This window comes from Podarcis raffonei, chromosome 5 (genome assembly GCF_027172205.1).
Source record: "Podarcis raffonei isolate rPodRaf1 chromosome 5, rPodRaf1.pri, whole genome shotgun sequence".
NCBI lineage: Eukaryota > Metazoa > Chordata > Lepidosauria > Squamata > Lacertidae > Podarcis > Podarcis raffonei.
In genome coordinates this window covers 93,218,053-93,235,740 of record NC_070606.1, presented here as the reverse complement: position 1 = coordinate 93,235,740, position 17,688 = coordinate 93,218,053, and the positions used below count along the sequence as shown (strand labels likewise).

Here is a 17,688-nt window from a genome sequence, read left to right as displayed (position 1 = left end):
AAGAGATTGGTCTCCAATAGGCTGTACCTCTGTCCTGTGTGTCATTCCCATGCCCCAGCAATGTTAGGTCTTCAACACCAAATTAGCCACATTTCAGTGTGGGTCAACAGGAAAAGTAAAATCAATGCAAAAATGTGCATGGTGAAAGGTATTTAGGAGTCAGATTCAAAGTTATTGGTCAAGGACAAAGTACTTTGCTTTCTTACGAAATGTAGCTTACACTAAAATTTTCCTGGAGGTAGCCCTGTTTAAGACACAAGCAAAGTCTGTAAAGCTTATGCCATAATTTGTGTAAAGTTCAAATTCCACAGGATAATTTATTTCAATAAGACTGCTAGGTGTAGAGAAACTTATCCTGAGTTCTTGTGCATTCTACAGCAACCTAAACCAAAATCCCAATGAATGACAATAGAAGGAATGTTAAAATTAAAGTGAATTGCACTATGAAAGGTGAAAATGACAAATGTTTAGCTATGGCAGCACTGTATTAGTTTTAAAGTATAACGTTTAGGAAAAAAGTACAAAAATAAAAAGTTGCATTCCTTTTTTTAAGGCAGCAGAAATGCTGTAAAAGTAAAGCTCATTTTCATTGTACTGTTATACCACTAGAATGTCAGGCACAAAGGCTGTATTTTATTATCAAAAAGTACCACAAATAGCTGCATCAAATAGGATGAAGTAATCAAAAGGAAAATATTTTGCCGTGCTGTTAGTTGTTTTGAATTAGCTGCTGCATCACCACCGCACAGAGGCTAATCAACTGCAAGAACTCATCAGACCCATCTGCCAAGCACTTGTCTGTCTCCTGCCAAAAAAAGGAAAAGTTACAAGTTTTCAAGATCTCCCAAGATAACTATATAATGCATTCGGAGAAGAGCAGACTTTTACATCTCCCTGCCTCTCGGGAACATGGTTTTTCAAGCTGTTATAGGGAGCTTCAAAATCAAAAGTTTGACCACCCCCAAGTACACTTTACTCAAGCCAACATTTTCTAAAGCTGGTTGTATGTATGACCATTTGTTAGAGGAATCCCTACCTAAATTTAAATTTGCATTTCTCAGCTAGTCTTGCAAGCAGGCACTGCAGTTGCTTGTAACTAACAAGACTGGTCTACAGGTATTGTCTCCTTCCCTACCAGGACGGAAAAAGGCACACCCAAAAAGTTACTGCCTTTTGTTTCTTTCTAGCAGGAGTGAAAGTCACACCTGTGAAATCTGTGTAAGCTCATTGTGTCTTTCTCCCTGTTCTGAACAGGGAATAAAACATCCCTGTTAATCACCGCATAAATGTAGTGCAATGCTAAAAATCTTCCCTCTGCTTTTCCATTGTGTGTAGTGACTAGACAGCTCAAGCAAGTTGGCTGGGGTTACAATGGCCAATGTCCATTTCTCTTGAAGCCCTTCTTACCACTGCCTGTTACCATGAAAGGAGAATTGCCTCCTACAGGGAGAGTACCATTAGGATACCATTCTTTGGGAAGAATTCACTAATGCACAAATAATGGATTTCTCATGGCCCCCAAACCACAAGCAAACATGCATTCTAGATGTAAAAAGAACTGAAACAGAATGAAGACTCACAGCAAGCTTCTCTGCAATAACAGATTTCTGCTTGTCGCTGAGATCCTTCCTCTCGATAATGGTATCATGAAGCTGGTTTATAAACTGAGTAGCTACGTAACCTTCATTGATCAGATTCTGGACATAGGGAAAAACAAATATTGGAAGCAGCTAGCATTACCCGATTTAAACTAATAAGCTACAGGCTTAGACAACCAAAACATTACATCACTGCAGACGGAAAGTACTCCTTGACTTACTGTAAATCACAAAAAGCTAGGAGAGACAAAGCTTAGTTTATTGTTGTCTCCCTACAATACCACGTAAGGTATACTGCAATATGAGATTTCTGAAAATAGAGAGTAACGGTATTACCAAAAGAAGCGTGCTACGTGATACAAATTCAGAACAGGTAGTTTAAATTGGATTTGTCTAATACCCAGAGGATTATTTGATGGTTCAGACAACAGGAAGCTACCTTGTTTTATTGTACACAAGTACCACACCATTGTTTAATGAGTCATTTTAGACACAAATCAGATTAATTAGCTTAAGTGAAGTCTCTGTGTCAGCCTCATTGAGTATTCTGGAATACGTGTGTGTGTCACATGCCTAAGCACAGACCAGCTGCCGGGAAAGACTAAAGAGGTACGATAAACTAAAAATTCATCTTCACAATTCATCTATTCCATCACCCAATTGTAAGTAAGTATATACAACACTCTAAAGCAAGAAGTGAAGTTTGGGGAAGTAGTTAGCTAAAGTTTCTTAGCATCACCAGGGGCCAAGTTGTGATGAAATGTTAGCCACTCCTGCTTTTAAAGTGCTAACTTGCACTGTTAATCGCGAGCCAATGTCTCATCCACCTAGTCTCACACTACAGAAAGGCCATTTCATGTGCAGCTACCACTTATGCTTAGTAGGGCAGCTAGTGGAGCTGCCAAGAGGCTTGAAATGTCAGATCTGGCAGCAAAGGATCTGGGATTATCAGAAGTGCCGCCCCACAAGAAGTGTGTTGGAGTTTAATGCAAGCCTACAGTTTTGGGATACACCTTGCAATAAGGACTGTAGAGCTGTTTGCAGGTGTGTAAGGCACATTTTGTAGCTGGAGGGCCCAGCTCCCTCTGGGAAACCTTTGGGGAAAGGGGGCACATATCAGTGGACAGAGCCAGGGACAAAAGTGGGCAGTGTTTTTCTGGGTAAAATAAATTTTATCCACGCATAATGCATTTACTTCTGGGGATTTTTGTAACCAGGGAGTGCTACTCCTCCCTTTGAGAGTGCTTTCCCACCTAAGGTCACAGGGAATAAATGTCAGAGAGTTCATGTTACATTTACACCATGACTGGCTTAAAGACGAGCAGTTTTTTGTTTCAACATGCTTTCATAACCACTACTACCTCCTCTACAACTTGCCAATACAGAAAGAAAAGTAGCATTTTAAAAAATCTGATCTGATCCCTGGTACATTTAAGATCTAAAGCAAGCTACCTTTGTTGCAGCTTCCAGTTTTTCAAATGAGCCACTCTGACATGCGGTTAGTAGACCATCTAAAATTCCTTGAGGGACAATCTAAAACAAAAGTTGCATAAAGAAAAACATCTCATTGAAGCACCGAGAATAAAAAATAAAAACAATGACTGCAAGTCCTGATGTGTAAGCAAAAGTTCAGAAGCCATCACTAGAACATACCATTTTCCATAGGTCTTCTTCACTTCAACCAATGTTCTAGGGTTTACACACACCTTTTAGGTAGGAAAATCCTCATATGGCAACTGCTGCACCACTGGTTTTTCCTCCAGTTTCATTCATCGCGCAATGCCAAAAAGGGGATGGCAGAACCTCTTTGCCCCAGTTAGTGAGAGCCAGCAGTTAGATTAGCAGTAAAGCAGCAGCAGTAGATTAGTGAAAGTCGTGTGTAGTTGCAGTATCTGTTGGGGATACCGTAACTTCACTCCATGGCCTCATTTCCCTCCTGACAAATAGTTCAGAGTGGATTAGGTATCCTTCCTATGTTTTAACCACCCCTTCGTCATGGAACTAAGATGATAGAAACATCAGTTCTGCCACATTTGCAATGCAATTTATGAAAGATTATGAATCCACAGTGTTGATTTCTGCCATATTCTATGCCTCTCTGTCTTCTGCTGGATCAGCAAACATAAGTCTGTTTCAAACTTCCAGAACCACAGGTGTTCAGAGACAACATGCTCTGCCCCAAGATTCTGCTTTGGGAATGGATTTGGTCTCACATTTCCAAACTTATAAATGATCCTGTGACATAAGTTAGATGCAATAGCATCCACCTAGTAAATAAACATGTAATAAATCAGTCAGACCTTGCAGAAACAGAAAATTAAGCAAAATGAAAGAGGACTGTATTCAAAAGCTTTTCTTCATGTTTGAATAATTCACAAGTGTCTATGGAATATATTTCTGTATGCCCTGTTTTGCACCCCTGTGAACTTTAGTATTCAGGGCAAGTCATGAAAGAAAAAGCAAGCGTGGTACAACTGAACAGATAGCTGTGAAGAAAAAATACCATTTTATGTAAGCAGTCTTCCAATATTTGCAAGCATAGACTGGGCCAACTGAAATACGCAAACTAGACCTACCCCTGCAATTTCAGTGACAACTTTCTCAGTGACCTCTTTCCCGCCTGTTAATCGTGTAGCGCTTTGAAGAAGTGTGATTGCTTTTCTCAAGTCCCCTTCTGATGCATGGACAAGGTAAGAGACTGCCTGTGGAAGAAATAAATACTGCTTTATAAGAAAATCAAAGAAGAGATGAGGCAGTTGAGATCCTTTTCTGAAGTACTCTTCTTTTCCTACAGCAGATTCCATATCTTACCCAATTCAGAAGGAAGGCTAACACGTTCAGGGGGCGAACACAGCACTTTCCCCATTAGTCACATGTAGTTACACATTTTCCTTCTCAACTACAAATCAACAAATGCTCTCATGGTAATCACGTTATAAGTGGTGTGATCTGTCCCCATGGCTTTTGTCCAACACTGTCAGATCTCTGTATCACAACATGGATAACGTTCTAGGAACACAAGAGTAAGCTTTATGTTTAATCTCACAAGTTTGAGCTAGAACAGAATGCTTCCTTTAGCAAAGTTAATCAAATATACAAATAATTTACAAATAAGGTTTCTTCCTCCCTCTTCTGTAACTATGTGTGAGCTCTCTCACTGCTGCCAGAGAGGCCTACTGTGTTTATTTAAACAGAGATGCAGTACAGTGTGACTGCAGATGCCAGGACTGGTATGAATGGGTAGGCACTATTTGCTCCAGACAAAGCCCCGTGACACTGGCAGCATGAGGCTGCAGCACTCCTGAATAAAAGCAGGGTAGCATGTGTCGTGATATTGAAGAGGCAGGCCTAAACCCAGCCTCTCCAGCACTGCACTGCAGTCTGCACCCTAGCTTAATAAACTTAATAAAGAGGTAAGGCTATACCACTGTACTGCAAAACCACTTGTGTACTCTAGAATGCCACTAGTCTGTACTTTGAACTTGTGGCACACTTGCCAAAAATACTAGCCACCACTGACCTGGCACAGAAATTCCCTAACTATGCTTAATTATTTTGACTAAGTTGCTGGACCAACGCCCCTTCTGTAAAATATGGGTAATGATTATACTATGCATGTAGCTCAGCAGTGACCCAGAATAAAATACACTAAGCATTGCGTCCGTCTCTTTTCACAGAATTAAAAACAATGAATCTCTGAATGAACAGAAAAGCTACCTCACTGCTGACTGTCACATTCTCCTTTTCAGCAATGTCTAGAAGTCTCTGTTGCTGGATTTTGTCTGAAAGGGGCTTGAAACGAAATTTGGAGCATCGGGATGTTATGGGTTCAATTATCCTGTGAAAAAGAGAAAGTGAAACGCAATTACAAGAGGAATCCATCCTCTCTAGTTTCCGCAGAACACAACAATATATTTTCCACTACTTCCTGCCCCTTAGCAATAAAATAAAATTTAGCAAAGCATCAATTGTGCTACGTTCCTCATTTTCCAAGGGGAATTAAGCAACTCTTTACAATGCAAGTTTAGGATTTTTACAATGGGAACTAGGAAATAATAAATGTTTTCCATCAAATAATAAGAAAGCATGGTGAAACCCATACATACCTGCTGATGTAATTACAAATAAGGCAGAAGCGTGTTGTTTTGGATTCTCTCTCCATGGTGCGCCGTAAAGCTGCCTGGGCTGCTGAGGTCATAGAATCCGCTTCGTCCAAGATTATAATCTTAAATGGGGGACACGGCTTGCCACTAAACACACACCCATTGCAAAAACATGCATTAACAACTTAAGCTACAAGTGCAGGTTATATTTGTAAATCCAACATACGATGATATCAGTATTGCTTGGCCACTTTTATCCATTTTTGAGAGTTGAAAGATGTTTTAATATTTCGGAACTTTTATTTCAAGGATGACATGCGTCTCCGAATACTGTGGCATATCCTGTTCAAGTTCTGACAGTGTATTCAGGGCTGGACAAGACAATTTGCTCCCTGTTGTGAAGGACAAGCTAACGTCCCTCACACTATTCCAGCGTACTGCAATCTTGAGTTCCCTGGTGCTGTGGCCCACAGACTCCCATCTTCCCCAGCCAGCTTGGCCATAACTCAGCCAACTCTTCAAGTAACTGACAGACTGGATGTTGGAAATAAAATGTCACACACAACGACTGACAAGCTGCTGTCTGTATGCCAGCAACTGAATCATTCAGGGTGCAATAGAAGACAAGTGCATTCAGCATTTGGGAAGCTTGCACACAGTTTCACGGCTTCCATAAATGTCCTATCTGGTACAGTGGTGCAAGACATGTGAAGGATAAATTCCCTCAGAATGCAGTTATGCTCCCGTGACTCACTCGAGAGCCCAAAATCCACCGTGCGATGCTGACTCGTGGCTTAATTTAGCATTACAGAGCGAACCCTTATAAAACTAAAGCAGAGAGAAATACAATCCTACGAGGCAGCTTTGATCATTGCGCTTACTCTGAACGACTTCCCGACACCGTTAGCTGAGCAAAGCTCTTCACTTTCTCTCGAATGACTTGTATTCCACGTTCATCAGATGCATTCAGCTCGAGGACTCTCTGCCGGAACAGTTCGGGTCTGTTTATCAGAACAGAAATTCAGCCAAATTTTAACCTATTTGTTATACCGAGCTATTAATCTGGTTTTGCATTTTGAATTCTGGACGTTGGTTTTCTTTGGTTAAAACAAGGTTTTCTCGCTCCCCTTCCTCCCTTTTGTTTGGGGAACTGGACTACAGATTCATTATTCAGTTAACTTATGAATCACTAACATCCCGAAGTGATTTGACAACAAAAACATGAAACTATAAAAACAATTGTGCCCAAAACAGATACAGACTAGGATAAAGCATCTCAACTTGAAAGGCTCTAAGCTCTGGATTTCCCGCATGAAGTTGGTCGAGATCAACATTTTCCAACCAAGTGTCCTCCATATGTTCCCTACTGCAACTCCCATCAGCTGTACTTGATAGGTCTGGTGGGAATTGCAGTCCAAAGGGCATCAGCTTGGTGAAGGCTGTACTAGAAGGCATACAAGGCCTTCTCTAGCCCTATGATTAGGGATCAGAACGTCCTAAATTTGTTAAAACTTCTATACTGATTGTAAAAGGAACTCACTTGGATAATTAACAAAACACTCAAATCACTGAGTGACATTCCCCCCCATTTTTGTGCATCTCTTCTCTATTTATATATGCAAGTTATGAAAATGCAACTGAAGGAAAATCTCATTTTTAAAAACCCACCTAGTCTCAAGGAGGAGACTGCATGAATGGGGGTGACCAGTTCAAGTACCTGTCTTGCTCCATAATACATAGTGTTAGACTTTGTGGCCACAAATTCTGCAGCCATGCATTACTGTTTTGCTTCCAAACACTCAAAATCATCATGAGCTCAGTTTGGAAAATTACCTTTTGGTTACCTTTCTTAAAGTCTCAGCTTCAGTAACTATGCCTTAAAACTGTTCTGCCGATGTTAACTACAGGTTTATCTCTTCTGGAGGAAGAGAAATGCCTGCAAACTCAAGATTCACTCTGCCTAATTTCTGCCTCTTCATGTTGCACTAAACCAAGTGCCTACTGTTAAGTCACCAAAAGTACTAGAGGATTGTCGGACTCGAAACAGACACTTGAATGCCACTAGATCCCACACTTACCCAAAGAGTTCTCTGGCTGCTGCCAAAATAGTGGATGTTTTTCCAGTTCCAGGTGGGCCATAGAACAAGAGATTGGGAAGCTGCAACAGCAGGAGGTTAAACAACGCTGTCATACAATATTTTGTAAGTGGATATTTTAGAGGAACAAGAAACCTCAGGCGATGTTATCATTGAGTATTTGTTTTACAACACTTACATAGGTGTCTATGCCGCAACTCAAGCATGGGACACGATTTTGCAAATAAGAGTTGTGTATAATTGCAGGCATAGATTTTAATCTGATCAATATTTACCGGCCTGTTTCAAGTGCTATCTTTATGTTTTAGTTTTTTATTTTCAAAGTGTTGTAATTGGTAACCCCAAGACAGAAGGAAAGAAGTGAAACAGATGCTTTAGATAATATTTTAAATACTATACAGAGATGCATACTTGAGTTGGACACAGGACAGGTCAGTGAATGATTTGGTCAAACAGAAATCTAGTGTTCTAATTAATTTAATACTTTAAAGTAATAACAAAAGGCAATTTAATCATCAACAGGTCTGGTAATTATGCTAACTATGAAATGAACTAATTGTGAATAAATGATATTAAGTTGCTTTTTTAAGAAAATAATGAATTATAACAATTCTTGTAACAATGCAAAGGAACATTTTCTATTAAAATCAACAAGAGTTACTCGCTTTGGATTTTGTCACAGAACACACACAGAAGTGTCTTTTGTGTTTTACTTCAACCAATTTCCTTCAGCTTTTTTTTTTTTTTAAATAGTGACTGTTTATGCCCAATCCCTCAAAGGACCTTTACGGGGGGGGGGGGGCGGCGGAATAGCCAGATCACATTGAGGAAGTCCTTCAGCAAGCAAGACTTTTGTTGCAGAGCAAGTCTAGGGGACCAGGAGCCCTCACACACCTGCTGACAAAATGACACTATAATAAAATTGAAATACGTAAATGGCCACCTATCCAGCAGCATTTTTGGCTTCATGGAACATTGGGCTGCAGGCAAATAAGTAGGCTGTCAATTAGAATCACAGAACTGTATAGTTGGAAGGGACCTTGAGGGTCATCTAGTCCAACCCCTGCAATACAGGAATCTTTTGCCCAACATGGGGCTCAATTGGCAATAGTTGATCAGTACATACTAACTAATGAACATGTATGTTTTAAACATTCGGGCAAAAACAGAAAGAGAAAGAAATCAGTGGGATTTCTGGTCCTTTCTCTTGCAACCACAGAAATATCAGACTGTCTTTTGAAAGTCATCATCTCCACTCCCCTTTTTAAAAGAAGCTCATGCTTGCATTTTTAAAATCTGTGTGTCTTTGTCTCTGATTACTGCAAAAGATAAAAAGTAACGCCAATCTTTTTAAAGAGCCATTTGGCACTTAGTGCTCCATGGGTGTGCTGAGAGCTCACTGCTTGGTTCTGTGGATTCCAACCTCCATTCTTCAGAGCATGTTTAGGATTACAGAGGACCCCATCTGAATTTTCATTTTCATAATGGTATGGCAGGAATAATGCACTATTCTGCAGGTTTGTGGGGTTCATACACAAGCAGAGCTGCACACCAAACAGCCACTATCCTGCTACTTTACTCAACATTTGGTACTTTTGCAGAAAACCTACACTTACCAATCAATGAATGAATACCACAAACTTGAACAGCACATTTAGCCGGCACCTACAGTAAGGTCCGATGAAGGATCTCCTAATCCTTTATCTAACTTAATAGCTGTATTTTTAGCAGAGCTGTAACATGACCAAGCTACGCTATTTCTGACTATTGCCAATGATGAAGTTATGGCGCCTATAGGTGGCCTGTTATCAGGCTAAAGATATGTGGAAATTTACAACACACGGTGCAAAACACTTTCAAAAGCATGGACATTTCTACGTAGAAAACATGTTAGAATCGTAGGGTTTGAAGGGACCTTGAGGATCATCTAGTCCAACCCCCTGCCATGCAGGAAAATGCAGCTGTCCCATATGGGGATCGAACCTGCAACCTTGATGTTATCAGCACCACGCTCTAACCAACTGAGCTATTCTAACAAGCTGTAGACTAATTTCAAGACGCTGGTCAATTGATAACTTATTATTTAACAATGGTCAAATATCCCATGTAGTACTCTGAATCATCTTAAAATGTAACTATTCAATACAATGGCCAGGACGCAAATAGCTACTTCAGGTGCTAAAGAGACTGGACATGTTCAGGGGCAGATTAAGGTGCCCTGGAGCAGTGTTGACAAGAGGTATCCTGCTTTTTAACATGTGAAATGTTTGTTGTAGTTGAGTTCTTAGAAATGAGCCATGTACAACCCAACATTACTGCCCTTCCCATCCCCCACAAGTATTAATAACTAGCCTTAGCACTTGCTATCTCCCCCAAAGAATGCGTGAGATGGAGTGGCAGTTTAGCTGCAAGTTTTAAGATGTTCCAGTGGAAGCATATCTTCTTCAAACTCCAGCTAAACCTTCTTACCAAAAGACTAGGTTGCAAAGTATTTTATTTACTTAAAAGCATTTTTATCATGCTTTATCGCAGCAACTTACAGATGTAAGACCTCAGGCATCTTTTTTTTTTAATGACACGAAAAGGAATGGGGGGGAGGAAAACAAAAAAAAACCAGGTACTATTTTTTAGTTACAGAGTTCTTGTAATGAACAGCTGGAATGAAAAGATCACAAGAGTAGGAGGAGCCAAGTATTACTGGCCTTTCGTACAAAGCAGATACTGGGAAGAACGATACAAAGGATGAATATGATTAAACATGATGCACATTTCCCTAGGAAGGCAAGATCGAGCTCTATGTGAAACATCAGATACAGAAAAAGGGTGGCATTCAGCTAATTTTTTGCTCTAAGGCAAAGGTAGTGCCTCCCTCCACACATGCCCTATGCTGTCCCTAAATCTGCTCTAGAGGATTGAGGGAAACCCCTGAACAGATCATAGGGGCATGCAGAAGAAGAGGGGGAAGAACATTTCATTGTGCAAGAGGGAATCCTTGTACTGATGGAATGCTCATCTTAGCTCTATGTTGAATAAAACCAATACAGTGAAGAAGTTTGGGTCTATGTACAAGAGGAACAGACTTCCATTCATGCAACAGGACTTCCCCCTCTTCTCCTCTCCTTAAAGCCCCCTAATATCTACTCCAGAATATCCCCCAATCCTCTACAGCAAATTTGAGAACTGTTCAAGGAACTTCAGGGCAGGGGAAGGAGAGGAAAGGGGAAGTCCCATTGCAAGAGTAAGTCCACTTGTACAATGTTCTATTTCACATAGGCCGGATTTATAATGGTGCCATTACATTAACTGTACCAGATTATTTTTTGTAGTCCTTGAAAGCTTATGCCATAGCCCTTAATATACCACAGTACTTATTTTGTAGTACCTTCATGTGTTCCTTTCAGGGTAAGGGGGAGCCCTATTCGGAAAGGCCCTAATCTCCTCAATCAGGCCTTGCACCCAGATATCCAGTTTTCTACAATTTAAACTGGTAGGTCTGGAGCCTCAGCATTATCTGTCAATCATTTGTCAGAAGTCACTCATCACCACAGAGGTAGAAAAAGGCAGGAGTAAGGCACTGTGACCTAAGGGTTGGCTTGCTCTGCTTGTTTGATGTTTTGCTGAGACAAAAGTGCAATGGGCAACTGGCTGCAAGCAGGTCAATGGAGTGTGAAATGTCTGCATGCAGTGGAGTGCTGGATTTGGCCTGGGAGGAAACCTGAGATGGGGCAAGCGAATTACACTGACCTTTTCTGTGACCCAAAGTACGGGTGTATTTTTGGGCCAGAGAGCCAAACCAGCCACTAACATAAACGACAAGAGAAAGGCCGGGGCGGGGGAGGGGCGGAGTTGTCTCAGCTTCTACTGCCGCATTTTAAAGCATTGTTTAACAACCCTAAAAATACACATGAGGTTGTACCTAGCTAAGTTCTATGCGTAGAGGAAATGCATTAAAATTAATGACTGTAAGTTAGTCATGCCTGTTAACTTCAGTGGGTTTGTTCTGAGTAGGACTAGCACTGGATATGCAACCCTGGTTGTTTCAGAGTTTCGTGTTCATTTGCTTCTTTTAGGAAATGCAGAGGGAAGCCTTTGAAGTTTATTTCAGCAGTGGCACTGGGAAAGGGCTGATTAAACTGGGCAGGAGGTGTAGCTCAGCGGCAGAGCAGCACACTGTTCAGTCTCTGGCATCTCCAGAAAGGGCTGAGAAAGATGTCTGTCTGAAGTCCCAGAGAGCTGCAGCAAATCAGTATAGACAGTACCGTGCCAGATGGACCAACGGGACAATGCAGCTTCCTATACCATTCCAGAACTTTCCCTTCTGGTTGTTTTTTTGCCATCAAAATCTATTCCCCACAAAAGGAGTCCCAAGAGCATGATACTCCTGGAGACTCACTCAATAAGTTGTCCCATATTACACGTTAACTCTCAACTGTTAAGGATTTATTGTAATTTTTGTTGTTGTTCTGGGAGCTGTTCTGGGAGCATACAGCTGCAGAACGGCCAATAAATTTTATTCTGACTATATAGACACAAAGTATGATTCATAAGACTACACACAATAATTATCTTCTACTGGAAAAATTAACTTGCATATGCCATGAAGCGCTGGGAGAACTGCAATACTCACGTCAGCTCCTTGTAAGGTTTTCTTCAGTACTGCAACAACTTCCTCTTGAAATGCAACTTCATCCATGCATTTTGGGCGGCTACATAAAAAAAAGAATTAAAAGAAACTTAGCATGTATTATTAATATTTTCTGAACAGAAGTATTGATACATGTAGCTTCTCTGTTCCTTTAGATCAATGAGCAAAGCAATTCTCTTTTATGGAAGTTAGTGGTCCAAGGATGCAGAGCACAGCTGTCACAGTTGTGTCACCCATCCTATGGAAATCATTCCAAAGACCTGCTTTTGGCTTCCTTGCTATTTTCACTGCCTGCTGAAAATGATTTTAGGAAAGCTTTTAAATGAATACACTGCAGAGTCTAATAAATTTCTGCAGCTGCCAGCTTTTCTTTTTCATTTTACAGAGATAAACAAGCAAATAACCCGTCAAATCTGGAGCTTAACAAATATTTCAGTCAAAGCAGCAAGTCTTAATAGCTAATAAAGGTAAAGGTACCCCTGCCCGTACGGGCCAGTCGTGTCCGACTCTAGGGTTGTGCGCCCATCTCACTCAAGAGGCCGGGGGCCAGCGCTGTCCGCAGACACTTCCGGGTCACGTGGCCAGCGTGGCATCGCTGCTCTGGCGAGCCAGAGCCGCACACGGAAACGCCGTTTACCTTCCCGCTAGAAAGCGATCCCTATTTGTCTACTTGCACCCGGGGGTGCTTTCGAACTGCTAGGTTGGCAGGCGCTGGGAACGAACAATGGGAGCGCACCCCGCCGCAGGGATTCGAACCGCCGACCTTTCGATCGGCAAGCCCTAGGCGCTGAGGCTTTTACCCACAGCGCCACCCGCGTCCCTTAGCTAATACTCTGATGCAAAAAAATAGACATCTGGCGATGTAGTAGCCAGACACAGATGAGCAACCTGGCCTGCGTGTGCAAGCAGTGCAACATCAAAGAAGATGTCAACAGAAGTTCAGCTTTTACTTTTCCACAGAAAGAACCTCTGCAATCTTCCACAGGCCACTCCTCTGATACTGCACTGCTTATATAGGAGAATTAACTTTGGACTGGCATACATATAACACTGTCCTGTGAAACAGAGCACCAACACAAGGAGAGGCATAATATAAGTGGAGACATCTAGTGGTTACAGTCACAGTCATTATTTAAAACAGTGGTTTTCAACCAGTGTGCCCTAGCACCCTGGGGGTGCCTTGACTGATGGTCAAGGGTGCTGAGGGCAACACTGGCCTCTGTCCCTCTTTCCTTCCCTTTCTCCTCAGATGCCTTCTCGGGTCTCTGCCTCCCAAAGGCTTGTGTGGCTGCTTGTTACAGCATCCCTGACTACAAGCTCCCCAGGCGAATGGTGCCTCTGGGGTCACCAGGGGTGCTGGTTGTCAGGAGCTGAGGTGGCCTTGGAGTAAGAAAGCAAGGGAGGGAACCCATCCAGCCAGTCCACCAGCCCCAGGCACCTCTCTTTGGGGTGGGGGAAGCAGCTCAGAGACCATGGGCGGCGGCTGCCCAGAGGACTCCCAATGAGAGGGGAGAGGAGGCTGAGGGAACACTCCGCAGAGGAGGGGTGAGGGGCTGCCAGCTCTGCAGGCAAGGGGTGACATAACTGGATTCCTGAGCCCCACAGGGGTGCCGCAGAAAGAATGTAGTTGGTCAAGGGAGTCATGGACTCCAAAAAAGTTGAAAACCTATGATTTAAAACACCTCCAGTGTAGATGATCACATTTCCCTAGCAATGGGGCTGGGAAACTTTTTATGCCAAAGGCCACATTTCCACATGGACAACCTTCTGGGGGCTGCATGCCAGTGGTGGGTGGGTCAAGAGGAAATAGTGGGCAGATCAACAGATGCAATTCTTTATCTTTGCACAGCAGGGTACATGCCAGCCATACAAGAATCAATTTCTACACACCCCTCCACTCAGGCAAGCAAGAGGCATTCTTCATCCCTCACATTCATCTTGGGCAATTACACCGCTCATTTAGATTCCAAAGCAGAGTCCAATACTTACTATTTTTCCACCCAAGGAATAGCTCTGACCCTTTTGCCCTCCCCACTGCCTCCTGCAGTGGCAGCTGTTCCCCGATCTTTGGTAGAGGGGGGTTTAGTGCTGATTGAAGATGGTCCTTTCAGAAATGCCTGCATTGCTGCTGTTTCTCACCAGTCTGCAAAGGAGGAATGTGAAGGAAATGATGCACACGTGTCATTTGAAAAATTAGTTTTGTAATTTGATAGCTCCACTCATTTCTCAGTTGCCTCAATCCTGTCACCACTGATAAGAATAAACAGTGAAGCAATTATTTTTGTTGAACCATTTCATTTATAAACAGAAAAGCCTTCAAGGCTATATTTTTTTCTTCTGATATAAGAACAAAAAGGGTGAAGTCTGCAAGGATACATTGTCATATGATCAAGAACCAACAAAGCCTTTTTACTCAGAAATGTCATTTTCACACTTTAAAATCATGAAATTAATACAACAGGAACAAGTAGTTTAATTTTGCTGATTTCATGGACCAGCTGGCTTCCACCTCAATAGAGGAGAATGTATCAGATCCAGCTTTTTGTAAAGTGTGTGTTCCAGGAGCAGGCAACAAGGTGCCTTTCACAATTCAGAGAACTGTGGTGTACAATTCCCATCAACCCCAAACAGTATAGGCAATGATATGGGACTATGTGAGTTGTAGTCCACAGCACCTGCGTAGCATCACATTGGCTACCTTGTGGTGTATGTTTTATTTGGACCAGTCATGAGCTGCACCCAATCATGGCTTCTCTATGCACATCCATGAAACATACACTACAATCTGCAAGCAAGTTGTACAGAAACCTTGATGACAATTACACAACTCCTTCGATGTCCATGCATTCTTCTTTACAGTGAACAGTCCTCTATCTGAAGGGCTGTCAGAGAACACTTTTCTGTTTGAAGGAGTCCCTGGCTTACATCTCCTGTTCAAAGATAAGCAGACTGTATCAAGCTCCCCAAGTTCTGAGATCTGGAGGGGCGAAGGGATAGCTCAGTCAGTAGAGCATGAAACTCTTAATCTGAGGCTTGTGGGTTCAAATCCCATGTTGGGTAAAAGATTCCTGCATTGCAGGGGGTTGGACTAGATGATCCTTGTGGTCCCTTCCGACTCTACAATTCTGTGATTCGATTACCCTGCCAGCACTTCTGCCACTATCTAAAATCCTGTGAGACAGTCAAGCAAGAGACTGCCTTTTCTGCGGTAGCCACACACACACCTCGATCACTCTCCCTCCAGGAGCATTTGGCCCCATCCCTACATACATTTTAGGCGCACCTTTTTTGCACAAGCCCCTTTGGGGTGGGACACTCTACACGACTTAACTGTAACTAAGCTGCATATAGCCCACCCTGAGACCGCATGGGGGAAGGGCAGACTATAAATACAAATCAAGCAAGCAAGCAGCCCTAAGGAAGGGGAGCAGTTGGGGCCTGGAAGCTGCCTGTCAAAAGCAGGTGGGCAGCGACAGCAACCCCACCCCCACTCCTGCGGGAGGGTATTTCTATTTCAGTTTGTCCAATATTTCCAAATTTAAACATCAACATACATACATACAATATACAGTGTGCGTATATGTGTGTGTGTGTGTGTGTATACACACACACACACACACACACATATATATATATAGTTTTATGCATATATATCTATTACCTACATATCTATATCTATATCTTTTCGGTGATTTTTGTCTCTCTGGTTGGTTGGATGTAAGTCGCTTGGGGCTGCCCTGGGCAGGATAAAGCAACAACAAGTGTAAGCAACCACTCTCCGCCCACCCCCTCAATGCTCCAGCTACATAATAATAATAATTTATTATTTATACCCCGCCCATCTGGCTAGGCCTGGGCGGCTTCCAACAGAACACTAAAATGCAATAACCTATTAAACATTAAAAGCTTCCCTAAACAGGGCTATGTTATCTAAGTAAACACAGGGACTCTTCACGGCCCACAAAACACAGCAGTGCCCCGGATCCCTGAAGCGGGTGGGACGGAGGAGGTGTAATAAAATCTCTTCTTCCCCTCCCCCCCCCCGCTCGCTCCTTCAAGGGGTTCGCCACCGCGAGAGCGCGCCCCCCTCATTAAAGGCACCTGCGAAGCGGCCGCGCGCACAGATCTCCTCAGGCCTCTTTAGCGCGCAGCTGAAGCGGCCTCCCTTTCCCTTCCCTTCCCCCAGAACTCCCGCCAAAACCGATCATTTGGGTCAAGGAGCGGGACCACTTCCGTGTATATACGTATGTATGAGGGCGCGCTAGCAATACGAGCGGACCATAGAGATCCGACCCAAGATTCCGTTCCCCGAGGGAGGGAAATAAGGAGGGAGGGAAGGTGGGCGGGGGGAAAGGACACTGGAGCATCACGTGCCGCGCCATATATGGAGATGTCGGCCGGCCGGCCTTCCCTCGCCTAAGGCGGAGAGGCGAACGTCGTTTGCGAGAGGGAAGCGACGCTCGTGCGCTGAACTGTAAGCTCCTCCCCGTTCTCTGGATAGAGGAGGAGGGAATTGCCCGCGTGAGAAGAGATTTGAGCATGCGCGCACAAAGTATTGCCGACCATTCTTCCCTGCAGGCGCAGGTCGTGGGGCGCATGCGTGCGCGAGAGTGTGCCTCGAGTGTTGAACTTGTGTTTTAGCTGCAGGCAGCGTTTTGTTAGTCATACGGGGCCGTCCGTCGCTTATTGGAACCGATGTAGAAATCCAGGCATTTTGAAACGTTCAGGGTTCGCACCCACCACCCCAGCCCTTTTATGTTCATTCACAGCAGGGCCGACCCTAGACATTTAGACACCTGAGGAGAAACACAAAATGGTGCCTCACCTTCCCTGTCAGGGAAGAAGGCGTGAGGGAAGAGCTGCATGAGGAACAAGAGCGAGGAATAAAGATCTATATTGGGAACAACAGACAAATAAATACCTACATCATGATCTGCTGCCCCTCTGGATCCTGCCGCCTGAGGCAATCGCCTCATAGGTGGGCCGGCCCTGATTCAGACTGATACTGTGAACTGTGAAAATACCTTTTGGGTGTTTTTTTCCTGCCTTGTTCTCTTTTTTAATGCAATTTTTATTAAATTTTCAGTTTTAAAATTTAAAATACTCGTTTTAGATCCTTAAAATAAGAATCACTTCCCTTCTCTTTCCGTGGTTCATTTTAAGTATCATAAATCCCTGCATATTTTACAAAAACGATGCCATTCAGTATTCCATTATTGCGTCCATCAAAACTTGTTTACGCTGCT

At 43.0% G+C, this 17,688-nt stretch overlaps 1 protein-coding gene across 4 annotated transcripts; it reads right to left on the bottom strand.

Moving 5' to 3' along the window:
- Nucleotides 1-613: 613 nt before the first annotated feature.
- Nucleotides 614-16,666, bottom strand: RFC4 (replication factor C subunit 4). Of its 4 annotated transcripts, none has more exons than XM_053390670.1 (11): nt 16,544-16,666; nt 14,432-14,585; nt 12,425-12,503; nt 7,780-7,859; nt 6,583-6,702; nt 5,705-5,848; nt 5,316-5,436; nt 4,175-4,300; nt 3,051-3,131; nt 1,581-1,697; nt 614-805 (listed from the first exon to the last, which is right to left on the bottom strand). In XM_053390670.1, the coding sequence occupies exons 2-11, from the start codon at nt 14,563-14,565 to the stop codon at nt 710-712; spliced, it is 1,098 nt and encodes a 365-aa protein (XP_053246645.1). In that variant the 5' UTR covers nt 14,566-14,585; nt 16,544-16,666; the 3' UTR covers nt 614-709. The 4 variants fall into 4 exon arrangements, with proteins under 4 accessions (XP_053246645.1, XP_053246646.1, XP_053246648.1 ...); XM_053390673.1 differs by lacking the exon at nt 1,581-1,697 and adding an exon at nt 1,820-1,908 and having other exon boundaries at nt 732-805; XM_053390672.1 differs by lacking the exon at nt 614-805 and adding an exon at nt 1,820-1,908 and having other exon boundaries at nt 1,599-1,697.
- Between the last annotated feature and the right edge of the window lie 1,022 nt (nt 16,667-17,688).